General features: G+C 41.7%; 1 protein-coding gene and 1 long non-coding RNA gene across 10 annotated transcripts in view; one reads left to right on the forward strand and one right to left on the reverse strand.

The window, feature by feature from the left end:
* SLC38A9 (solute carrier family 38 member 9) overlaps window positions 1-19,625 on the reverse strand; it is a 54,067-nt gene extending 34,442 nt beyond the window's left edge. Inside the window, exons 1-8 of one of the 9 annotated variants that reach the window (XM_055699153.1) lie at window positions 19,575-19,625; window positions 19,339-19,471; window positions 14,584-14,634; window positions 10,075-10,225; window positions 2,072-2,204; window positions 1,367-1,488; window positions 1,156-1,219; window positions 954-1,047 (exon numbers count right to left, since the gene is read on the reverse strand). In XM_055699153.1, the coding sequence (XP_055555128.1) occupies window positions 954-1,047; window positions 1,156-1,219; window positions 1,367-1,488; window positions 2,072-2,204; window positions 10,075-10,178 (517 nt within the window). In that variant the 5' untranslated portion in view covers window positions 10,179-10,225; window positions 14,584-14,634; window positions 19,339-19,471; window positions 19,575-19,625. Of the gene's footprint in view, window positions 1-953; window positions 1,048-1,155; window positions 1,220-1,366; window positions 1,489-2,071; window positions 2,205-8,295; window positions 8,438-10,074; window positions 10,226-14,583; window positions 14,635-17,220; window positions 17,245-18,156; window positions 18,593-18,649; window positions 18,835-19,338 lie in introns of those variants that run through there. The other 8 variants (XM_055699152.1, XM_055699150.1, XM_055699157.1 and 5 more) reach the window with 8 other exon arrangements.
* Window positions 19,626-24,393: 4,768 nt separating this feature from the next.
* On the forward strand, window positions 24,394-26,184 carry LOC129734719 (uncharacterized). The gene is made up of 3 exons (XR_008730237.1): window positions 24,394-24,488; window positions 24,598-24,671; window positions 26,110-26,184. It is a non-coding gene; the product is annotated as an uncharacterized LOC129734719 (long non-coding RNA).
* The last annotated feature ends 287 nt before the right edge of the window (window positions 26,185-26,471 follow it).

The following is a 26,471-nucleotide window of genomic DNA, read 5'->3' on the forward strand; positions in this document are numbered from 1 at the left end:
CTGAAGAAGATACAAAAGTAAGAAACATATCTAAACAAAATGTTAGGTCAGTAGAACTCTTCATGACAGGATGTGTTCTTGTTTCAGAATATTCTGACACAAAATCACAGTGCTTCCAAGGGCTAAGAAGATTTCTGTTAACTTTAAAGTATAACACTCACTAGGCATTTGACTGAAGGAGCCTGAAGAAGTAGAGGCTTTTATTGTGGCCATACTACCACTCAGAATACTTCCAGAAGCACTGGAATAAGGCATGGGTGCAAAAATGCAGCCATGCATTTGCAGCTAAAGCCTTTTGCAAGAGTTATGGCAAAGCAGGCCAGACCATGAACTAGTCCTCAACAATGCCCTGAGATGAGCTGTCACAAACTGGAGGTCTTAAGTGCCTTTATTTGAGCAAGTGGGGGGTTAGTTTATGCATACAAGCACCAATTACAAGAGCTGCAAGATTAATTCTGAACAATAAAAGTACACTGTAAGTAAAACCACTGTCCACAGATTGCTTCCAACACAGAATATATAAAAAAGTTAGGTTAGTACCGGCATACTACACAAGTGGAGGCAGCTACTGCCCATACTGTTCCACTGCGCAACATGATCAGAAATACATGTAGGGAACTGGACAGTGCTTATGGAGAAGAAGGGAACCCTCTAACTCTGTAAGCCCCCAAACGCTTGGTAAGTGAACATCTGTGAAACCTTGCTTGCTAAGAGTTTGGGGTTTGCTATAATACTTAGGCCCCAAGGACCCGAAGCATAATCTAATAGTGAAGACAGAAATTTAGCTTACAGATCCAGACTACAAAAATAGGGAGACTTTCAAAGAAATAGCTTTTATTTGCAGGTCAGGTCTAACATAGTAAAGATACAGACAAACTAAGAATCTATTAGGTCTCTCTGTTTCACACACAAATAATAGAAATATTTGCATTATGAAGCTTTGCGTTTCTTACGTATCATTTTCCGTGACTCTACAACTCTGTAGCAGCAATAAAGAGTCAAAATGCCCATCAGTAAAATGAGAATGATTCCAGAAGTAAAGCCTGCCTGTTAAGAGGGAGAAATACAGTTTATTTATCAGTAACTACAGAAAAATGAAGAGTAAGCCATGTTGCAAAAAACATTTTCCTACACATACATTTTTCATAGTTTTACCTGTTTTATTCCCCATGGGATACTTAATATAGATGTACCCATCATTGTATTCCATATCATAAATCTAGGATGAAAAGAAAAAGCCAGTAAGCAATTTGAGGAGCATTCTTAATTCACACTATCCTCTTAGCTACAATAGTTATGCATACAATATAGAACATTTAATAATAATGCATTTTCTGGTTAATATATGGCAAGGTGCTTAACATACATTGTCACTATACTGGAGTTTTTACCATAGCCATCTGTGCAACTGTCAACTTTAAAAGCAGTTCCCAATGGACTGTATACGTAGATTTCATCAGGAGCTGGAAGTACATGATCAGGAGCAATCTAACAAATGGATAAAAACCAAGATTTGTTAGTAACACCAAAGTTAACTATTGTCCCAAATACAGGAAGTCAGCTGTTGTAAATCACAAAATCTTCCCATGAAAAGTGCATTTAGGAAAAAAACCAAAAAGGTTGGACTACATTAATTTTCTCCCCATGAAAAAACCCCATTGCCCAGAATTTTAGCTAGATAGCACAAAACCAGGCTTTTCTTCTACAAAATGCCTGTAACGTATACTACGCACAGATCATGCTAGTTTAACCACCGCAGTTGACCACTGCTTAAATCCTCTTAAGATGGTAGAAATGTGTACACACATCCAGGCAGCCTTTACCACTGTTAACAAAATTCAAGCTGTTTGTATGTTTTCTTTGGATGGTGAAGGCATTGAACAAGAAGTCAATCACAGCTTGTGATAACACAAGACCTTGTTAAGGTACTCAGCTACTAAATATTTACTTCAAAGCAAGCTGCAGAGCAATTCTCCCCCTGCCTTTACTTGTGTGTCTTTTATGAACCTAGGCTGTGGAAGACCTAACATACCAGAGACCACTCAGTTAATCTGGCCTATCTTTGCCTTACCAGCGCCCTGTCTGCAGGAGATGTGAGCCTGCTGTAGTAGTGAATCCGCTTATTCATTGCTGAAGCTTCATCAGTGACTCTTTGCATATCATCGTTCACGCTGACTATGTTTGTAGGCTCCACATGAAATGGTCTAAAGCAGGAGGGGGGGAAGAAAAAAAACACACACCCTTAAAACCCTTAAAAAAAAAAAGGTATCATAAAACTTAGAGAACAGCTCAGCATCACTTAGGATGCGTCTGACATTCACTGACAAAAAGCAAATGCAAAAAAGATCACTGCCATGACAGAAGCTGCCGTCCATGAAAGAACCATGTGTTTCTATCACCCATATTAAAACAGTCTCTTGCCCAGATTCTGCAGAGCAGCCTAATAGTAAAATTCAGACCTAGTATGCAGTCTGTTAGTTCTCAACAATGAGTCACACCAGAACTACATGTTAATATGCTTGGCCAAGCTTATTAGTGCTTATAACTGGTGTTGCCAGAACTAGTGATGAGGAGCAGAGGTAGAAACAGAAAGCGTGAGAATGCAGAAACAAAAAGACAAAAAGAGAGGAATAAGTGGTGGTAATGAGGACCACCTATGAAAAGGCTAGGAACTACTAATCTAGCCAAAAACACTGTAGGAAATGGTGCTTAATGGGGAGGGAACCAAGCCCAAATAAGTCCATGTGGTCATACTATTTTTAAGACAACACAACTGGGAATGGAATTTCTCACAGGACATGGAACAGATGTCCATCTGCAGTTCTGAAGTACTTCACCACTTCCCTTGAGATTTAATCAGGGTAATCACAGAGAACAGGACTATCAGCAACAGAAAAGTCCTACATCTCTCATACACAGGTGGACAGCATGCAGGTGGTCTCCCCTCCCTCCTCCCCAGATGAGTTAGGCTGCAGGCATGGTCACAGTCACTCAAGGAGAAAGCAGCCACACCAAACGCTGCTTGTATTCACTGTACACACCTAGGTACAGAGCAAGCAGAGTGAAAGCCGCTCCAAAAGTTACAACACAACATAAATCCAGCTTCATGCAAGGGGCGCTACCAGAGATATGTGACCTAATTAACATATTGCAGAGGTGTTTTTTTCTAATCAAGTATAATTTACTTCCATACAGTCATACTGTGCTTTTGCCTAAATACAACATTCACTCCTAACACTGATGGGCTACAAACAAGAGAGGAGATATTGGTGACCTGTAAGCCTTGATAAAGGGTTTTGGGTTTTTTTCTCTTTCACTAGTGCTTTTAATTTCTACAGCAATCTCAACAGCTTTCTGATCTTCTTCTTCCAAGTTGAGGTTTAAATCTCTCAGAAACAAGAAGCACCCCAAAACCAGAACCCACAGAAGTACAGATCACAAGTTTCAGGCTACCAAGAGCAGAAATCAGGTCAGCAATAAATCCATGCCATTTTTCCGGTAATATGAGTAAAGTCTATTTGAACTGTTTTCCAATACCCATTCCTGGCTCAGACTACAAAAGGACTTGGTCAACCCTTCCTGCCCCAGCTCTCAATACCATGACAAAGGTCCTATTCTCTTTCCCAGTGAATCATTAAGCATTTGCACCATGGCATCACCTTTTATCTGGAAGGAAGAAAAGGAATACAGCTCTGAAGCTGGTTGTTACATCTTTGGAAGGGATGAAGGTAGGTCCTTATTCCTGTGTGCTTAAGGGGACACAGGAGCTGAGTATTTGTGGGACTAATGAAAACTGAATTACAAAAACAGAGAAAAATAAACAACTTATCCACAAATTATTTCTTTCCTTCATCCTAGACATTACTAATTCTTACATCTTCCTTCATAATGGAAAATTGGCTTAGATTTGCTTATATTTCCCACTTACTGCAATAAAATCGAACACAGTTTCAATTTTTAAAAGATTCTTAATTGAATTGTTTTTTTTTTTTCCATGTCTGTGAAGTGAAAGGGGAAATCCCCATTTTGTATATGGACTTCTGTGGCATTTGTATAAACAATTAGGGAAGATATTGCAACTGAACAGGAATAAATTTTAAGCAATAGCTTTATTACTCAAGTCAGAGGTACACAGGACTAACCAATTCCATAGGTATGTAACACAAAAATGGACTGTCAGCCCTAAAGAACTTCCCTTGTTTTAGCTTAAAATTTATTGGGCTGATCCAATCACTGGACACTGCTAAAAATATTTCATTAGAAGATTGGTAAAATAAAGACTGTAGTTATGAAAACTGGAAATGTAATATGTTTAAATGCCTCCCTACCCCACTCAACTCTCTGTTCTTTTATTTTTGGATCACTGACACGTATTTAGAACACCTAAAGTGTGTATTTTGCTAATTATGTGGCAGCTGCATATTGAGAAGAGCTTCATGAAGACTGCCCCCTCACCAACTCCAGTTATTATTCTTAGTACCTCCCCATAAACTTCCATTGCTACTGTGGAAAAATAACACTGAGACGAAGTCTACATTTTGCTTCATAGTGAGTAGCAGATCTGTGGCAAAGACTTCCTTCAAATGATGTTTAACAACTGCTGAAATGGATCTCAAAGAAAATTCTTCCAGACTGAAACAAAGCAGATTATTTTTTAAAGCAATTCCAGCTAAAGCCATGGATGATTTTAAAATTAAAATAACAGAAGACATAAATACAACATCCTATTTTATGGGGAAAGCAGAGTTGTACGTCAACAGCCAATCTATAAGAAAGAAATTCTTCAGAGAAAGATATTTCATTTTCTTCAGTATTATGAACAGAGTCTGGATTGAACAAACAATTTATAGTGTAGCACAAAACAGAAGGGTATGATCCAGAATCTATCTATGGGTGAGGAAAAAAAAATCATAAACAGCCCCAAAGAAATTCCATAGATCTACTGCTGCTGCTTCCTGCCTGTAAGAGTGCACATGTTTAATGCTGCCAGTACTTGGGCTAGTTCCCCTCTTGATCCCTTCTGGTGCACCTGTTGAGAATGCAAATGATCTGAAACAGTACTTAATTTTCTCTTTCTCAAGGTACCACTGCACCTCTACTTTTACTGAGCAAGCAACTTTGCTAAAATACACTCTCGACCCATCAGTTTAAAGGTTGTTAGAGAGCTCTTTGAAAACATCAGTCTGATTTGCATGCTATGCAGAAGCTACGCAGGCATGCTGGGATGCAATCTTCCTCTGTGATCTCCACTAGCAGAGGGTAGCATTCTGTCCAGGATCAAGGTGATTTCCCAGACCCCAGACACAACCAGATCAAAGACTAGTTGTAAGGCATACTCAGGCAGAAGTCTGAGAAGCTCTCAGAGACTCAAATTCTCAAAGGCTGAGATTTTCAAAGCAGATAGAATATAATCTGGGATGTATTTTGGAAAACTCTAAAACTTTCTGATTTATACAGGCAATCACATTGATCTCTCATGTGGCAAAATGATTATGAAAAGTATGTGGGATAACGTGATTCTGGGGGAAGGAGAGAGGTTGCACGACTGGAGGGTGTGACTATTAATGCAAAACAGTGCAGGCAATTTCCATGCATTGAGATAGAGTATAGTATCCAATGGATTATTATATCCATACTAAAAAACACAATTACTGATTGTATTTCAATAACTAGCCTGAAAAACAATGCTCTTTTTATCACAGGGCATACACACCAATAAAACACAGCTGTTTTCCAGAGCATAATGAGCATGGACAAGACACAGGGTCTCATGCAGGAGGTCCACACCTCGTATACACTACACCCTGTATATGTATTTCAGAAACCATTCCCAGAAAACCTGCAGACACTCATCAGCTAGTTATCTCTCACACAAAGGGACAGTTAAGAATTCTAGTCCTGATCTAGGAAAGCAAGAAGAGAGTTTCTGTCCAAACTGTGGCAGCAATTTTTGCATACAAAAAAACCCAAAGAGAGATGCTTGTGATTAAAGTTGTTTCCAAATATTGTTCTAGGCAAAGTTCAAGTGTTAGATTTGGAGGGTTAGAGGGAACAGCACAATAGGAAAATGTCTGGCAAACTACACAAAAACTTGCAACTGAGGGTGCTACATCTTTTCTCTGAATATTTTCAGCAATGTACTACACCTTACAGAGCAATGAGGCAGTATGACAAATACCTACTTCAAGAAGCTTTGAACTAAATAACACTGTTTTCTAAGTCTCTTTGCTGAAACTTTTAAACAGCGAACAACTGGTTCTGGACATCTGATCAAAAAGCAGTGCTCTCAGCATCGAGCTGTTACAATATAATACAATTTTTTTGTGTCAGTGTGTCTTTTGGCTTTACATGATGGCATTAGTGACTTTACATTATACAAGCCTTTAATATTTAGATAAAAATGAAAAAAAACTTCTTTACAGTGCTCAGTAATTTTATTCCTCTCTTCCAAAATGACCACAAGGAGCCACTTTAGCTTACTGCACAGATGTCTTTGACTTCCCACATCAACTTTTCAGGGATGCCATAGGATTATTACACAGAAATAAAGCTAGTAAATTCCTAGGGCTGTTTTACTGAGTCATCAAACTATTATAGGAATGCTGTATATGGCACAGGAGAAACTAAGGAGTAAAATTGCTTCCCTATCACGGAAATTAAAGTAAGGAGAAAAAGCAGTAAGAGGACAACTCATAGGTTGCTATTTCTTAATCAGGAACTGCCTGTCTGCATAGGAACATTACAGATTTCAGTGTGTTTCTTTTAATGAAAACTGTTCTGAAGAGTTCCACGACTGACTCTGCTTTTTTACTGTCTAAGCTGTCTGAATTTACTTAAGCATTGTAAACAGTATACTTACAGTTTATCCTGTAAGATCTTTATTCTCTTCACAATACAATTTACTTAATTTTTTTCCCCACAACCCTAACACTATTGTCATTACAATTACTGCATGACCACTCAAGTATCTTAAAATGCTGGATGCAGAAGCAAAATAACCTTTCAGAGCACACTACTACATCACATCCGTTGCTCCCAGGACACACATTTCAACAAAGTGAAGCTCTACCACACCATACTTCAAGCACTGTTCCCTTTTTTGTGTCAAAGGCAAAGCTATTCCACTCTTCTCTTACAAAGAAAAACCCAAAGGTTCTTAATTAAGGAGGTTCTAAGTCTCCCCAGTTAGGGAGTAGTAATATTAGAAATCAGTAAACATGTTAGCAACACAGAAAACTGAAAAGCAGGCAACTGAATAAGAAGACCACATGGGTGTGGAGCAGTAAATGCACAATGAATGCAGAGATAGTAGTTTTGCACAGGTTAGTTCTGACCATTGTCTATCTTTCTGTGAGTTAAAAGAACTTTGAAAATAAAAGGGAACAAACCACTTTTGCATGAAAAAGGTTTCTCTGACTGCCATCTACAGAGACTGTTTAATTTATAACTGTTAAAGCTCACCTACTGATCTCTCCTACATTTTGTGAGCACACTACATGACTCCAAAAAGAATAAAGAAAGGGTCGATCTCCCTTTAGAAGGGGGCATTGTCAAGTTTCTTCATATGCAAAACAACCAACACAAAACATCATTTGTTTTTCTTTGAAGGTTCAAGTATTCCTGAAGAAAACTGCAGTATCTGTTGACAATAAATTGATTTAAAGAGTAGTCAGAAGTAAAAAAGAAACCCTCTCTTGCATACAATAATCACCAATAAGCCATTGCAGCAATGACATTCTAGTTTTTAAAGGCACCTACAAAATGGGCAAAACACACCTAATACTGTGTGAGTAATTCGGGTCACTGTGAAGAACAATAACATCCTTTTTAAAAGGATTAAAAGTGGTTTTATATTTCCCCTAAACTAGCAAAAGAACACTAGACAAAATAATTTACAACTCTGGAAAAACAATTAACTTATTGTTCTTATGTAAACACTGAAAAGCATGCCTTTGAAATATCCTAAATCCACCAAGCTGTTAAGAAAACCAAGTAACTATGTAAATGCTGTCCAATCTCAAACAATCCAAACAAAAGAACAGCACTAAGACAGACAAACAGTGATTATAAGCAAAACACACAAAACACTTCAAGAACTATCTCAATGAAAGCAAAATGACCACCCACCAACATCTGATCGGGTTTCTGAATAGCAAGTTAAAAAAAGAGGAGCAAGCTAAACAGAGCAAATCACATACTGTTTGATACCTTTATGCATGATAAACCCGTCTCCCTGGAGCTGCTACTCCCTAAAGCTCTAATGAAGAAGCCCTTCAAACCACCCACTGCTCTCACCACAACTGACATAGACCCTGATGGCCTGTTCTTCCTTGTTTCTTCTTCTGAAGATGGAGTTCGACCTTGTTTGGCACCACTATGACTTCCAGGCCTTCCTGATATCCAGGGCTCCTGCCTTTAATCCTTCTGCCTCTGCATGCTTGGAAGGCAAAAGATTAGGCTGCAGAAAATGAGAGAATGAACTCAAGGGAAGAGCAGTAAGGACAAACTGGACAGATGTGCAGAACTGGAGGTTGTGGATGCAGGCAGACAACCAAGTACACACTTCTGCTTTTGGGGAGGGAACCAATGCCACATACTATGACCTTTTATGAAGCTAAGCATCCAAACTTAAGAAATCACAAGAAAAAAAAACACACAATGAGGAAACAATACCTAACCTCACTTTTGAAAAGCAGATCTTGGCATTTTGATGTATCAGAGAGGCGTAAACTTCTCTTGTTGCTACTGCATCACCACACTACCTGAAACCCACTGCTACTCAGACAGAACACATACTTCCTCCAACACAAGGAGCTCCCAAAAGCCATATAAATTAGCACTCTTCTTATGCTACGAGGGCAACGAGGGGCTCAGACACTCCTCAAAAAGAAGATGAAGCCAGAATTAATTTTGCACATTTCTTTTCTCCACTTGAAAGTACTCTACTACTTCCTAGTCTTCACATCCACAGTTCTGCATGCTACTACACCTGTGCTCTGTTCCCCTAGGCTCACTCAGACCCTTACCCTCCTTCCTTTGCTTGTAGAGAAAAGAGAGATTGTTTAGCCCCTGGCTAACGTGTAAGTAGGCTCATCACGGCATTCCAAAGCTGCAGGCTGAGACAGCAGCAAAACACTGTAACCAAGAACTTTTTTTTTTGCTGAAGTGGGCCCCAGCAAGACGATTTTGTATACAACAGTGCCATCTTCAGCTCCTTCAGAAAAACTGCTCTACTGAAATACAATGCTGGATGCAAAGGCCGGGGGCGGGGGGGAAGCCATAAACAGGGTCCAAGAGGTATTACACAGTTATTCCTCCGTCTAAAAAAGCAGAGCTGGTGCCTCCAGCTAGTATCAGAAGGGCAGTTCCCACTCCAATATAATTTTTGGTTCCAGGACCAACTCACAGAAATCTTAACTGTAACAGCAGAGAAAGTCTCCCACTCAGATCCTCCTTTGGGGAACAATGCTGTTGAACTCTAGGAAAACATGTAAAATAAACATATATGTATATGTATATATAATTTTTGCAGACATGGCAAAAAGGCCGAATTTTTCATATTTGCTGAAACTAAAAAAGTACATTTTTTGGTAAAGGTCATTCAGTTCCTTCAGTACCAGCAAATAATCTATTTTTCCAGCATCACCTGCAGAATGCATACAGAGCCATTTATTTACACATACTGACATCCATTTATCTACACCATCTGGCCAGGTTTCTTGCATAGCCTCAACATTTCCATTTGTTGTGCTAAATAAAATCCATCATGCTTCAGTATACACACATGATACTCAGTGTTTGAGGAGCACTTTAAAAGCCAGATGCCAAGTTCTTACTGAAGCACTCTCTCTGAAATCATGTCAACAGAAAAGTCTTATAAACAAAACACAATATGAACATCTGTTCATCTGGTGCTTGGAAATAATACCATATAGAGAAAAGCAGGAATGGTTTGTACTGAGATCCTGATTTCTAAATGTTAGTCTTCTGTCTTTGTAGGATTCTATTGCTAAAAGCAAAGATTAAACAACTCATTGCTATACAATCATTCTGTAAGTTCAGCATTCCTTATACCTTTTGCACTTGAAGTCTTCTGGATTAAACTGTATATTCATGATTCCATAATTACTTTCGTCACCTCCCACAGGAACCAAGAGAGGTTTGGTATCCTCTTCCATATTTGTGAATATGCCACCTTCTTCTAGGTCCTGTCAGTTATTCTGCCCTAAAAAAAAATAAAAGTCAACTACAGTTAAGCAGAACTGTGTCCCTGCTACTTAACATTGGCAGAGTCCCATAGCTTCAGAAGCTCCTGGGGAGAATTGCACCAGAAAATCCCCCCAGCTTGGCACTTAAGAATTCTCACTCCACAATGCAAACGTCACCAGGCAAGTACAGTGGGGGATGGTATTTTTTATAACACATTATACATTTATGTAAAGTGGTCAACGTACAATTACACTCTGAATCTCTTTTAGCAGCACAAGAGGCAATATAAAGGAATATGATGGATGCCGTTGCTTATATCGGGACTCAAACAGGTTTGCAAAAAACGAGGCTGGGAATCTGAATCTTCTTTGACCTACCACAGCTAAGATTCAAGTCCACTGCATGCAAGTTAACATCAAATATATTCATACGCAGGTTTTATCTTCCTGCTTTCAAAGCATGGGACTCCTTTTCTTATGGCTCCATCGTAAGACCAGCGTCATTTTTAAAGGAGCTGTATTTCCAATTTGTATCAGTACAGCTCAGAACAATGTATCAGTTATTAGAGACTATTGTTTCACTAAATTACTTCAAACTTTGCAGCAGACACATATGCCATTTTCCAGTGTACTTCCCAGAATAAAGATCACATTATTGCAGTCTAGGCTCTTTGAATTAAAGGCAATAAATGTTTTAATAATGCATTGATAATAACATATTATATGCATTCAGAGCACTCCTGGCCAAACAATAGGAAGCAGATAGCTTTTAAGCTAATGGAATTCTACTTATACTGAATTACAGTCCTCACATGGCACTTCCTGTGGTCTCATGTGCAGCTGAACAAACATAATGGCTTTAACAGCTGTCATCCCTGCTACCTCCTGAAAATTCCTCCTCCAGGACTCCTCCAAACAAATATGGTAGAAGTATCTGCTTTTTCAGTGGGACAGTTTTAGAATGTTAGACAGGTTGACGGAAAGATAGATGAGAACCAGAGCTGGCACAAGGTAAGTAAAGATGGCACTGGATTTTTGAAACCTGGGGTGGTGATGGAAGAAGATAAAATAGAAAGATCAAGGTATTTATTATCCTTCTGCATCCTCATGGAAATACACTGTAAAGGCCCAATACCAGAAACTACATCAAGTTAAGTTAAGCACTGACATGATTCTATCCCTTCCTAGCTGCATGTTGTCAATCCTCTTGCATTAGCTCATCCTGCTAACGCCTCCTGCAAAAAAACCCAAAAAATGTGAAGGAGGGGATGAAAAAGGAAGGAAAGTTAGAAAGTTTTCAACCACATTCAACCTACTTTCTATGGCTCAAACAATTGCTAGAGGAGGAGTGGAAAAAAACTGAATGAAGTTGCAGTGAGGACTGCAGAAGCACTGATTTAAGACTGGCTCAACTTGCTGAGGAAGTGCATTTTAGAAGACAGGCACCTGCTCCCCCTCTCCCTCCCTGCCCCCAGTGTGCTGAGCACAGGTAAGGGCTCTCAGATCTCAAGAGGAGGGGACCACTAGAGGCACCAGTTCATGCAAATTATACTGGAAACACTAGTCCTGCCCTTGACAGCTCATAGGCATTTGTGATCTCACACTAAACTCGACTTGGAAGACTGATCCAGATGAAAATTAAACATTCTTTCACTTGCTTTAAATTCAAATCAGTGTTGAGCTTGGGGCTTGCTGTCTGGCTGCACACACTTGCATGCTTGTGCAAAAGAGGGGATAGTGCATAGGTGAAGCCATTTCATCTGGCAGTGCTGCCAGTTTCCTCCTAGTTTCAGCATCCATACCAAAATATTTGAACAAAGTTACTAAGTTTAAAGGGATGATTTTCTCTTGTTGATTTTAGCTCTTTTGAGAGGACAAAGTTAAGTGATCAGTGATAACAATCCAGGCAATCTTAAGAGCCCTATATGTACTCCCTAGCATCCTCTTTCTCTTGCACTTAATTTTTGCTTTTTTTCTCTCTAAAGCTTTTTTTCCTCCTTCCAGAACCTCTCCAAGATGGAGCTTCTGCCTAACAACCCTCTTCTCCCACTCCAGCCCTTCTATAAACCATCAGTTCAGATTTTTTATCTTAAAGTCCTTCTCCTACACATCATTGCTGCTGGTTCTTTGGCCTCAACTGAACATCTTACATTCTCTCATCCTTCTTAGCTCTTCTGTGATGCTCAGCTTATGAATTCCTGCTCATTTCCCCTCTATATTCTCTCTCCTACACACTGTCAAAATTGCTTTCCAAACCTGCCTTTACTAAGCACTGCTTATAAAGAGATTTCTTAGTTCACAGCAATATTCTGATTTCATTCCACGTGGCACTCTGTTCCTTTTGAAACCCTGTTCACAGCTCCCCTCTCATTCATTTTTTTCCTATTGATTTCCCTTATTGTTCTATAGCTCTAGGTCACCTCCTTCCCACCTATTGACTCCCCACACCGCCCCACCATTAAATTTACCACAGTGCACATCAACTTCTGCAACAAAACCATGGGCCCCTAAGATTTCACACACTGCTGCAGCTATCAACCTACTCCCCTGCCATTCCCATTATGAAGAACTTTTTGCATCCCTCCAACCACACCTGAAGACAGCAGCCTTCATAGATTTTCTACAGCCTCTTTCTTTCTAAAACCTCACCAGTGGTCTCAGGTAGAAGACTGGTAATGTGGTATTATCTTCTTTTATTCCATTTCTTCCTCTTTTTCACCTTAACATCCTGCATGCTTTTTCTGAACAGGATACACCTAGGTCTCTAAAACAAATTCCTCACATTCTGCATTATGCAACTTTATCAGCATTTAAATCACACTTTGAATTTAGCCATGAAAATGCAGATGAAAATTTACATTCCTAATGGCTAAAAAATGACATTTGAAATAAATTGAAATCACAAATACTCCAAAGTGGTTTCAGCCACAATTTCCAGAAGACTGTATATATATCCCTTTGTTCCACAGGCCCTGGTTTATGGTGCAGATTAAGCAGACACTGATGCTATTTTAAGATACTGCTTTAAACACATCCCTTCCTTAAAACCCTGTTTTAAATAACATTATTTGTGTTTTACAGTTCAATCTGATGAATGCAGACAACATTGATCACCAGCTTGATTTCCTCTGCACTATGGCTACAAATAAAGAACTCAGAAGATTTTATAGCATTGCATAAAGAAAATAATCCTTCCAAAACACAGCATACACTGATTAGCTTGATGGCATGATTTGGGGCTTACGGAGTTGTTGCTTACTGACTTCTCTAGGGTCTACTTAGAAGTGGGATTGGTGCAGACAGTTTATTTCTTAAGTGCTTATTGTTGAGAACACATAGGTGAAGCTTATGAGGAGCAATTTGATTACTTTACAAATAGATGCAGCTATCACATACATAAAGACTGCACCTGGAGCCAGTACAGCTTAAAGACAACTGTAAGCAGAAGAGCAAAATGAGGAAGAATGAGCCTGATTAACCTCTCTCTTATCTAATTTCTACCCCATCTGGCTGGACTTCACTCTCAATATTAACATTTTTAATACATAGGATGGAGCCAGTCGTGCTACCTGAACTTATTGCCCAACAGTTTCCATTACAATAACCTCTTCTCAACTGCTTACTTGCCTAGTGTCCTAGTTGTACGACAATTTTTTTATACTGGGTATCTGATCAACGTTCACCTCATAAAATTAAAGTTTCTTTTAAAAACCTGTGATATGACATGCAGTATTCTCTCTTTGGTCTTAAAAGCCTACAATCAGGACTAGGATGTAAAACACAAAGAATTCATGTCAATAATCAAAGTTGCTGGACCAACATAATTCTGTTTGTGTATTTTACGACACAGTTCCCATGAGGCCACTGTTGCATTTGGAGAATTAGTACAGATCTCTGGGAATTAACATACGGCTTCTTGGAAAAAAAGGCAGCTGTTCTAAGGAAACCTAACTCATTTGTTGTCAAACTGGACTTTCCTGCAAATTGGAAAGAGTTTACTGCTAGCTATAGCGTACCTAGAGTTGGTGATACAAATTCATGGTACTTTGTCTTCAGCAATGCTATGAATTAAAAAAAAGCACTGCTGTTCCCAACTGCTCATTCTTACAGTCTTATCTCCTATTTGTGATGGCACAGCTATTTGTTTTCTTTCTTCTCTTGGTGGAATGAACAGGACTGAAGAATAGATCTGGCTAAAAATATAATATCTGAACAGGAAGAGAATTGTTTAGGGTCTTGTTTGGGGTTTGTCTGGCTTGTAGTGCTACAGAACCAGCAGTTTCACTGTCCAGTTGAAGAGACATTGGTATGGTTTGTGGTAGAAGGCAATATTGCTAGAAGTGTAACTAAAAGCACAGTCTGAGGGACAACCTACCTGACAGTATGTTCCCTCTTTTTTCCCTTCTGCTTAGAACCTTGTGTAATGCTGCAAAACAGAAGAGCACTTGTGTTACACGCCGCTGAATGATGTTGAATATTTTGAACACAACCAAGCAACTTTCAAACTCAGCATTCAAAATTAGTGTATTTTTCCCTGCGCTTTATTCCCTATCCTTAGAATAAGGATAAAGCCAACACTTGCCTTATCTCATAGACATGCTGTGAGGAGAAACTAACTTTCACATAAAACTTAGCTGTGATTTATATTACTCCCTGCAAAAAACATCCAAGAGGAACAGTTACGGTTTGTTGAGCAGCAAATAAGGCAGATCAGGTCTCAGGCAAAAGTGAACTGAATACTATCACTTTGTTCTCTAACAACAAGTCCTCTATTCTGAGAACTGTTCAGCTTGAGAAAAATAATGATCCAATATAGAAATGTTCCCAATCTATATCATACGTACCAAGATGACTAAGATTGCCTAGGCAATTTTAATTTTCATGAAACTTAGCTAAGTTTAATACTCCAACCTTTGAATACTTCAGCTTTGCAAATTCTGCCCTTTTAAACACAGGTTTGTATGTTTAATTACCCTTGCACAGATCCTGGCTTTGCTTTGTAACATATTTCCTAACAAATGAGAAATGGGGATTCTCTCAACATACTGCACCCTATATTCTTCTCTAAAAATCTTTCTCTCCTGGTCCTCTTGCCATTTGCTTTTCACCATTCTACTCTTCTGCAAGTTCCCTTTTTTCACCTGCACAGACCTGCTTTCCGTCCTCTGCCACAGGCACCATGTGTCTCCTCTCTTCACTTCTAGTGACAGCAGAGATGAAGGATCAGACAGAGTGCTAACTGCAGTCTCCCACAACCAAAATCTTATTGATGATAGAAACAAAGGAAGAAATCGTATGTTTTCCCCTGCAGCATGCTGTATTGATGCTGGAGGGAACAGGCTATGAGAATGTTTTCTCTGCACTCGTATTTCTTTTACTTTCCAGCTCAGTTTTCACGAGGAAAGTGTTTAGTTCTGCTTGTGAAACTCCTACCCTATCATGTAGCAGATATCTGCTACTTAGCCCTCCAACATTTGACTCCAGAAGGAAATACTCTGGCTTTGCTACTCCCCCCAGAGTTAAGTGCTGTTGAAAATGCCTCCCTAAACTTTCATGGCTGTATCTAGCACGGTTAAGATAAAATGTAGATCTTCCACAACAAGTATTATAAAAGAAATACATTCTTGACATAGCTTTGTAGTACCAAAACCCTCACAAATTTGGAGCAACGTTGACACTAGCTTCTTCTAAGAACTGCTGTACAGTGCCTGAAACCATGCTCAGCTGTCCTCTATTCACTTAGAAAGGAATGGCTATATCTAGAAGGAAAATTTGAAATACTCTTGCAGATATATACCAATCTGTCCAAACTGTCAGCAGGCTAAAACAAGTTTGGGATTCACTTCTGGTTAAAGACTTAAAGCAGCAATTACTTTTTTCCAATCATAAGCTATCAACACAGTCCTAACTATCGTTAATATCTAATCACTGGTATTCAGACACCATTAACGGCAGGGTATCCTTCAACGGTCAAAAGTCTGCATAGACTTTGAATTCTGTCATCCAAAAAGGATGATCTTTTCAGGAGATAATTTCACTGTTGTGAAGCTTAGTATGCCTTCTTGTCTTATTTACAATTCTCCTGCAAACATTTGAAGCACTATCTCTGAAGGGCAGCCAAAGGGAGTAAGTGGATGAGTATTTAATAATGCAGCTTTTCTGCTGCTGGTCATAAATTGTGAAGCAACACCCAGGGATATGCACGGTACAATCCCAGTCCCACTCCACATCACTTTCAGATGGTAATCTAAACAGAGTTAGACCTTCATTAATCCTCACTGGCTTGCCCCCGTGACTTTTTGCTTTCACTGCCTTCAGGTTCTCTGTCTCTCTCCCCTAGTTACAAAGTCTGAATAGCTTCAAGGAGTAAACACAAGAACCCAGCAAATTTAGACACTTCATTCTAGCCTGGTGGCTGTGCTGTAATGGTCTTTGCACTGGATGATAAAACCGTATTACAGCTTGCTCATTCTGTCAGTCTCACAGTTGTAGTTATGGCTTGGCTATAGGTGTGTGTGCCTGTGCTTTAAGATGAGACACCCATGTTGACAGATCATTCACTGCTACAGCTCAGACTATGCAAGAAGGTTACCAAACCAGTTCACCTGACAGCAGGAACAAAACTGTATTAAGTCAGTCAGTCAGTCATCCTAGTCACCTCATGAGCACAATCTGTGCTTAGCTGGTTTGCAGGACTGCTGTTTATCAGAGAACCTTCCATAGAGGGCAGGAGGAGGAAGGCAGAGAAGGGCACTACCACCACAGCCTCCACCATGCCATCATAGCTACCAGTGCAGTTGGACAAGGTGGCGGAAAAAACAGCAGCTGGAGCTGTGAGAGCTATTTATGCTCCATGTTACTAAAGCTAAATGTGCTACACAGATGTTAGCAGTGGTTCTGTAAAAACTGTCCGGTATAGGAGACCCCGTGGACCAGCCATCACGGACAAAGCCAGAACTCTTTAATTTGGAAGTCATACACCTTAAAATTAATGATCACAAAATCTAATTACCTGTAACTTGTTACTTTTCAATATGGTTAGTGACGACTGTGGCCTTAAATTATTTTGGTAGGAATTCTGCCACCAAAAACTGTTCTTGTGCTTGCGTGCAGCAGAAGTTTTCTTTATTTCGACATTCCTAGTGCTTCTTAAAAAGGATAGCTCCCAGTCAATTAACACAAAATTGTGACAATTTCAACTACACACACATTTTGTTTCATTTCTTCTTTAAAGTCACGAGTCCTAAAGCCCCACTTCATACTCATGGTTTAAACACAAGGATCCACTAATGAAAGTATGTAGTTCAAATAAGGATTTTTTTTTAAAGGCATACTTGGTGTGACCCAATCTTCTTTTAAATTTTGAGCAGGTGAATGGATGAATAAAGCTCAAGGCATAAATCTCAAGTAAACTGCAGGCAGTGCTTGTATAAATTGTGAAAAATAAGCACAGCCTACACTGAAAGACATGAACTTCAAAGCAGGGCAGCAGAGTTCTTCAGTTCCTCTTTTGGGACAGTGAATCACCCATCAGAAGGGACTGAAAAACACTATACTGGTCCTAAGAGCAGGAGCGTACATTCAGAGCTCCTCAGGAGTGGGACAGCTTGCTGCCAGTTAGCTTGTTCATGCTCTCCTACAACCTGTTGGTCGAAGACAATTAAAACTGTATAAGCAATGTAAGCTAGTAACCTTTGGGGAAAAAAACTCTTGACTACAATAAGCTGAAACACCACTGGGCTTCTGCGTAGCTCAGACTGACCCAATGGGTATGTGATTACTACCTGATGGCAAACCTAAGAAAAATTAAGAAGAAATTAAGTATTAGTTTTATTTGTCTTTAACAGATAAAAGCATCTATTATTTGTATACAGGGTGGGGTTTTTTGTGGAGCCTGTAAAAAAATACTTCTAAGAACATGAAATTATGACCTTGGGGATTAACTTACATTTTTAACATCATTTTGGTTTTATGTCACAGGGCCCCCAGGCCTGTTAAAGCCGATGTAAGCTTCTCCCAGATTCATGGATCGCCCGAGAAAGGTTTAATACCGTTTCTACGCATCAGACAACGCTCTGGCGTTTCCTTCGTGTTCGGCGTTAACACACCACACCCGCGCCCGGCACGGTCCCGCCGGGCTGCCCGTGCGGCCCTGCCCGGCGCCCTCCCTCAGGCCCGGCGCGCCGGCGGCAGGCAGGGCGCCCCGCAGCCCCACAGCGCGGCGCGGCGCAGGCCCCGGCTCGGCCCGGCCCGGCCGTCCCGCCGTCCCCCTCAGGGGGCCGAGCGAGCCGGGCCGCGAGCGGCGCTCCGGGCAGCGCGGGGCAGGCAGCGGCAGCCACCGCACCGCACCGCGCCGCGCCCGCCGAGCCCTCCCGCCCCGAGGGCCCCTCCCGCCCCGACCGGCCCCAGAGCTCTGCCAGCTGGCGCCGCACGGACTCTACCTGCGGCGGCGGCGGCAGCACCGCCTCGCTCTGCTCCGGCAGCCCCGCGGTCCCGCGGCAGCGACAGGAAGCAGCGCGGGCCGGGGGCGGGTGCTGGGCGGGCCCCGCGGTGGCGTGGCGGGACGCGTAGTCCCCGAGCACGGCCCCGCTGAGGGAGTCGCCCGGGCGCCGCCGCGCGTCGGACTACGCGTCCCAGGCAGCCGCGGCGGGGCGGGGAGCGGCGGGGCGGGGCCGGCGGGGCCGGGCGGGAGCTGCGGGGCGGGGCCGGCGGGGCGCGGGGGGGGGAGGGGTACCGGCGGGGGGCGAGCCGGCGCGGTAGCGGCAGCTGTGCGGAGGCTGCCGGTGCGGTTCGGGCCGGCGGTGCTGCGGTTGTTGGCGGGGGAGCACGCGCTTCCCGCTTGCTTCTTGGCAAACGGCACCTCCGGCGGGGCAGCGGAGCGCATCGCTCTGCGGGGGCGGCAGCAAGGCGTGCGCGGTGCCTGCGCGAGTTCCCGGGTCGTTACGGTACGGGCAAGCACGCACCGAGGAGCCCGCGAAGGAAAGACTTGCATTTGCCAGTGATGGTTGACGAGGTGCCTCTATTAAAAAAACAAACAAACAACACACACCCCAAAAACAAGGAAACAACCAACACCCACCCACCCCCCTAAAAAAACCCAAACCAAAACCAGCAAAACCCAACAGCTCACCCATCTGCTTCCGGGCTTTAGCAGCCGGCATGCTGACAAGTGTGGGCATAATCCCTGCTACAACTAACGATGCTGGCCTTCCCAGACTGGGTGGCTGCCTCCGTGGGGGATGATGTACTGCGGGTCTCCTGACCTGCTCAGGGAGGTACAGAACACTTGCTGAGCAAAGGATCCATAGGCAGGCTAGTCAATCAGCCAGTCAATGCATCTTAAAAAGTCACCAATTTTAACCGTACGCTTTGGGTTTTTTTGGTCCTAGTTAAATGATCTTGGGAACATGTCCTTTTCGTAGCTGAAACACTGGTTAAAGTCAAATTCTAGGGGTATTTATAGCTCATGCCTGAGGAAAACTGCTGAATTGCACCAAAGGAAGGCAGAAGAGACCACTTCCCCATGTGAAAAAACAAGCTAGACATAAATCCCAGTCTGTACTTTCTGTTCAAGTGCAGCCCAAATCAGATTGTGTGGCTAGTGGTGGGACTGTTCCAGCAATAAAACTGCTGTGTAAGTGAACTTCAGACTGGGAGTGGAAATGAGGCAGCAGAGACCAACAACACCCATCACCCTGAAATTCAGCTGCGCACAAGCTCAGCTGGACCAAAACTCTGTGCAGGCCCGAAAATTCACTATCATCTGTTGCCTCTGAGCCACCCTTGGACTCCAAGACTATGCAGTTGCTTTTTGGACATGGGAAGATATTTGTCGATGAGTCAGGAAGTCTGTCCACCTGCTACCATATGCATTTGAAATGCAATGCTAACACCACATGCTGGTGCTGTGAAAGTGAATGAAACGAAAACCTGCCAAAGTAGTGATGTGTGAATAACTGGGGTTTTTCAGCATGCAAGCATCTGTCTTGCCCTTGTAAGCCTGTCTTCTTGTGTCCTGTGCTATGAAAGACTTACATAGTTACTGCTATAGCAGATAGGTGACCTACATTTTGTTGTGTTCTTGGTCACTAACTAGAGTCCTTGAGTGACACTTAGGAAAAATGTTTTCTGGTAAGGACTGTAAGCAAGCCAAAGAAGTGGAGATTTCTCCTGCTCCCTCATGAAAACTGCTGCCCACAGCTGACTCCTCAAAAGGGTATTCAGTTCACTGTTCTGCAGTGTTTTCTGTTGTGGCTTTCTGTTCTGATGACGCATTACCTTCTGGGCAAAGAGTGTCTCTTCCTACATGCCTGGGCAGTGCCTCGAAAAATGGGAGCCTAAATTTATTTTGGACCTCTTGGTAAATCTGTAAGACAAAGACAGCATTAAATCCAGGTCTTTAATAAATTTCCACCTGATGTGTTGAATGTTCCTCTGATTTAGCCTTAAGTCATACTTTGCTCTCTACTTCAGGTATAAGATAATTGTAATATGCACAAATTCATACATTATATAAAACATTATAGTGGAAGAATAAATAACTTGCCCCATCATTGCAAACAGAGGTATGGTCGCATGGCTAACAAACTTAGTGTGTTTTGCATTTTGGCAGAGATTACTCCAGATTTCTTTCTGAAAAATACTGATAATATATGAGGATATAATTTAAGATGTAGAAACTGTGTTACACCCAAAATCTTGTTTGTGGGAAAAGATAAAGCACACCTTATATAAAAGTAAAGCCAAGAAGAAATTAATAGTAATTGAAATCCTAAGTTTGATCATCATTAGTCCAGCTCTAATTGTTAGGCAAAATGAAAGAGGAAATTTTTTTGTGGACGCTGTTACTTTCTACCCCTTTTCCTTGTGTTATGTTCACTGTTCTGCTGCTGCTCCGGGTCCTGAGGCTTATGGTTTCATTCCTGGGTGGCACTGAGAAGAAGGGACATTATGGCAAGCTGTCAGCATCTGCAGTCCTTCTCTGGGAGGCGTATGATGTAGACATTGCTGGTTTCTTCTTCCTCACTCTAGTGGGTTACAGTCACACTTGGGGTTATTTTTATAAGGTTTTGTAATATACTTTTATATGTGTTTCCGGTGATTTGGAGCTCCATGTTACATTTGAACATACTGTATAAGATAATGCTTATGTATGTTGGATACTACTTTGTTCTCTTTTGGCTTTAGGTGACTCTGCTGGAGCAGGACTGGTGGGAGAAAACAACCTCAAGGGTAGTCAGCAAACATCTTGTGCAGCTTGTGCCCAGCCATCATGGTTTGCATCAAATTGTTAGCAGCCTTTGGAAAAAGAAACAAAAAACAGAAGTTGTAGCTCCCTGAAGAATCTTCTGAGCTGAACAAAATGGTTACATTTACCATGTAATTTCTTGGCATTCACAACATTTCATCATTTGGCTACTCCTTCTGAAGTACTGGGGAGTAATTTGGAGGCAGTAGAGAGTGTCCTGCAATGAGCAGAATTAAGGGAACAGGGGAAGAAAATAAGAACTCTCCATCTACTGGTTAGAGACTGTGACATCTCACTGTATCTAAAATAAACTAAGATCACTCACCAGTGACTACAGAGCCACCACGTGACTGCATTTGTAGTTGCTCCCTATGTCTACCATCGAAAGTGTTAACCAAACCGCGTGTCTCCTTGAGTGAGTTAGGGAGTGCTAAATATGAAGTTACGCTGGCAAAGCCAAGAGAATGAGCACCTGTTGATGGAAAGGAAGATGAACAATTTGCAAGTTCTTGGTTTGGCTTACATGTACCAGAGTAGCACATCTGCCATCAAACATAAGTTTCTCAGGAGAACAGACATACTGCTCTTTCTTCTTTATGGACATCCAAAACGGAGCTCCAGTGCAATGAAACCAGAAGCCATTTTGGCTCATGAACCTACTCTGTTTTCTTGTTTAGGCAGAAAGTAAAATGGTGTGTTATGGAGTTAGCACAGTGGGTAAAATTTAGCTTCCTGCTATTTCCGCATGCTGCTTCAGGAACCTGTATGTAGCCTTACACACTTCCTGTGGAAATGCTCCCTCTGTGAGCTCTTAATCCTTGGACATTGTGTAACTTACTGATTACCTACTGAAAGCTAGTAACTCCAAGCAGCCATCTTTGCTACCTGCACTAAGCACAGCCTCATATATACCACCTAAGGGTGCAATTTTAAGCTCAGTATGAGACAGAGAAGCTAGTTCTTGAGTTTCTTAGCTGCTTTGCATTCTAAGTTGAGTACAACCTGTGTCCTGTCCTGAGGTTCCTGAAAAATTAGCAGCTATAGAGGGGAGGGCTTAACTGACAATGTGTAAGGTGAAAATAACCAGAGCATGAGTTCAGAAACCACTCTCTGATAACTGCCACCTGCTGCACAGGTTTGCTTTATCCTCTCCCAAAGCCCCTATTACACATTCAGATGTTCACTGCAAAACTACAGATCTGGTGTCGCTTCTCTGCAACCTAAGACACCAAAGTTCTCAAACAGACACACAGGTTTTCAAATAGTTTTTCCAGTGAAGAAAATCTGTTGGACATGGTAGAGCAGGTTAATGAGTACTTATGACATGTATGGAATGATACATACTTCCTTTACGATTTTCAGAGTAAACATTGCTGTATTATTTCAAACAAATTAAATATTTTGCATGAAAAGGGGTAGAAAGAAGACATACACCGTGCCAGCTGCTCAGAAACATGTGCCAAAGCATTGGAGTACTTGCCACAATTTTTAATAGATGTGTTGAACTGATTGATTTAAAGAACAAAGTCAACATTTCTTAGTGACTAAGTATCCTTTATTGGCAGCGCTGGGTGCATGGGGGATCCTTCCGCCTAACGTGCATGCTTAAAGTAACTAATTATCTTATATTTATACAATAAAACAATGAATATTCAATTAACGCCTATACATATTCATTACCTAATCCCGCCTACCCTCGCTTCGTATGTTAATTAGCTTATCAGTCCTTTGCTCTTGTGCATATTCCTCCAAGAATTGTGGGCAGGGGTCTTCAGGATGTGGGCAGGGGTCTTTGGGAGGAAGGCCATAGGTCTTCCTCATGGTGTACTTTTCACCTTTTGCCTGGTATGTGATGATCTTGCCAGTTTGCAATGTTCTTATAAGTCTGAGCTAATTTATGTCCTTGTCGACCATCTGTTTCTTCTGCTTGTTTCTTTTAATTGCTTCCTCTAGATAACTTATAAGCAGGCCCCTTGTTAGAGAAAGCTAAAGAGAAACAGACTCCTTCTTTGGTCAGTTATTTCATTAATTATTTCTTTCGGGCTATGGTTACATGACCTAATTACTATACCTACATTCTTTGAGTAAATGTAAGTTCTTTGCCTTGGTACAGGGTTGTACAGAGGATTTCATAGCAGCTTTTGTTGTGCAACTATTAATTTCATCAGAATATATTTCTTATATTCATTATACTTTAACTACAAGGCTTATTCTATCCTAAAGTGGATTCATTCAATATGTCTTCCTGCACTTCAACACAAATACAAGTCCCAAGCCAGAAATGAAGCCTTCTCTTCTCTACCAAGTCTAGTATAACAAAAAACTGTGGGAAGGGGATATTGTTCATGTGCATTCTTGTTTTTCTAATATATATATATAGCCTGTTTAACCTAATTGATTTTTTTTTTTTTTTTTACTTTCAGCAAAAGTGCATATTCTGTTAGCAGTTCTGCTAATGCTTGACAACGCTGCGTGCAGCAGAACACTTGGTCGCGGTTCTGCCCCACAGTGGGTTTCACGTTTGTCAGGCATCTGTCAGACGGGACACACTCTGGCGCCCCGCACAAAGTCAAAGGGATCACGTCGCGCGCGGCGGGCCCCCGCCGGGCACGTGACGCCGCCCGCCCCGCGCTCCCCAGGCAAGTGACCCCGCCCGCCCCGCGCTTCCCGCGCATTTCACGTGCACCTCCGCCGCCCCGGCCGCAGAGCCCCGGCGCCCCCGCCCCGCCCCGCCCCTGAGAGCCTCCCGCCCCCCCTGCCCCCCGCCCCCCACCCCCCCCCGCGGGCACCTGCACTCGCGCGCTGCGGGAAAGTCGCGCTCCTATTGGCTGGCGGGAGAGGCACGTGACGGCCCAGCGGCTGCACGTGGCGGTGGCGCTATAAAGGCCTCAGTGAGGGGCGCCATTTTATTTTAACAGGAGAGCTTAGGTAGTGGGAGGGAGGGTTACATGTGGGTTATTACCTCATGGACTCGAGAGGTTTGTACCCCAGGAGGACCCTCAGCCAGCTGAGAGGGAGTGGCAGCAAAGACAGTGAGTACTGGGATAGGCAGGCTTAATGGTGTCCTCTGTGCAGGCACCACAGGACTTGATGGGGATAGGCAGGGGGCTGCTGCTGATGTGTTTTGTCTCCTGCAAGCAGATCACAGCATGATCCAAGAGGACTGGAGTAGAAAGGACAACAAGTTATGCCAAATCTTCCCACCCACTGAGCAGGTACAGGATGGCTACTGTTGGGCTGTTGTGTGTTTTTATCTCTTCCTCCTACTGTTATCCCAAGTCTGGGTTCTTTAGCTGGTGTGCAAGAGCTGATGCACACACAGAATTGAGATACACATTTATTGCATGTCTGTGCAGAGATGGGTGCTAGGCAGGACAACAGCTACAGTTAGGTCAGGATGTAGTGGTACATTTAAATTGTTAAGCTGCAGACAGTTTAATGGTCTAGAGTTTGGCAGCAGATGAGAAGAATTCTTAAAAATACAGTTCTGGAATTTATAGCTGAACTTGAGTGATGTGAGGTATCTACTGTCAGGCCTAGTTCTGAGCTAAACCTTGTGTAGAAGTTGCTCCTATTTGAGTTTTGCTATTTTTTTTACATAGCAGTAAAATGCTTTGGTGTGAAATGAAGGATAAGATACAGGAGTGTAATGAGAGATAGCCAAAGAGTAATGTTTTGCTGCTTTTGATGTTGACTTAATATTGCTATCACAAGAAACTGCAGGAAGCTTGAGAATTTATAATGATTCTTTGTTGGCATTGGTCTTGATGGGCATTTAAATTCAGCCTTGAGGAACAAGGAGGAAGAGGAGATGCAAATGGCTTGTGCAGGTGGATAAGGGTAAAAGTGAGGTTGCAAAAAGAAGAAATTACAGCATATACTTGCAGAATAGTAGTTTTAAGAGTTGGGGCTTAATTTCCTGTAGTGTTGCTACCACATGGAGAAGTGTAAAAGCTGTAGTAGTAATTAAAAAAGCACAGTCTTGAAGTAAAAGGTTTGGTAGTCCTCTGATGCTCCTCAGTCATCTGCTGTTCTGGTGTACTAGCACACAGCAGGCTTGCATTAAACAGGAGAAAGCTAAACATGGCATTTGCTGGAAATAAAGCTAACTGTAAAATGTGCAAATCAGGTGCTGTTCTGACTTGTTTCAAATGAAGTATCTGAATTCTTGAACAAATGAACATGTACTGACATATTCTGGGTATTTCGTCTTAAGATGATCTGTAAGCATCCTTTAGTCAAACCCTAGAAATGCAGTTACGAAGCTGATGAAAACAGGCTTTTGTTCACTATACAGTCTGAAAGATTGGAAAAGAGAAATAATTCAAAAGACTGGTATAGTTTTGAATGGTTAATGTTTCTTGTATTCAGGGCTTAAAATGTTTGTTGGCTAGGTGACAAAGCTGATGCATCTCTAAATCAGTGACAGCATGCAAGATAAACTTACACAGTTGACGCGTGGAGTTAAGTATAATGTGGTTTCAGTGATGTTCAGATGCGAATGGTATGCCATTTGGTATGCTGAAGCATCTGAAAGACTGCCTTTCAGGAGGTGGAGAAGGCAATTTCTTCGAAGTGCAAGATTTAACAATGACATTTGTATTTTGCTCAGCCTGGGATTAACATGATGTTGTGCCTTTTTTGTTTTTGTAGGATTGGTTCTGTGAAAAGCCAGATGGCCCTTTGTCTGACTTCAGTCTAAGGATAAGCTCATTTGGTATGTGAAAAGCACTTTTGATTTTACTGACATTTGGGGGAGTTGATCTCTTGAACAGGTTAGTAGATTTAAGAAAACTGTAGTATTATCACTATGATGTTTTCATGTATCCCCTGTGGAGTAAGCAATATCAAATTATAAGGGTGACATGATGAGTAGACTTACCTTTTGACCCTCAGTGTTTCATTTACGGCAGTTAGGTATTCATACAACTTCTGATGAGTCAGTAGGTATTACCTCATAAGCATTTCTAAAACAGGCTGTGCTAAACATGAACAGCATTGAAAATAAATGTTAT

This window comes from Falco cherrug, chromosome Z (genome assembly GCF_023634085.1).
Source record: "Falco cherrug isolate bFalChe1 chromosome Z, bFalChe1.pri, whole genome shotgun sequence".
Classification (NCBI taxonomy): domain Eukaryota; kingdom Metazoa; phylum Chordata; class Aves; order Falconiformes; family Falconidae; genus Falco; species Falco cherrug.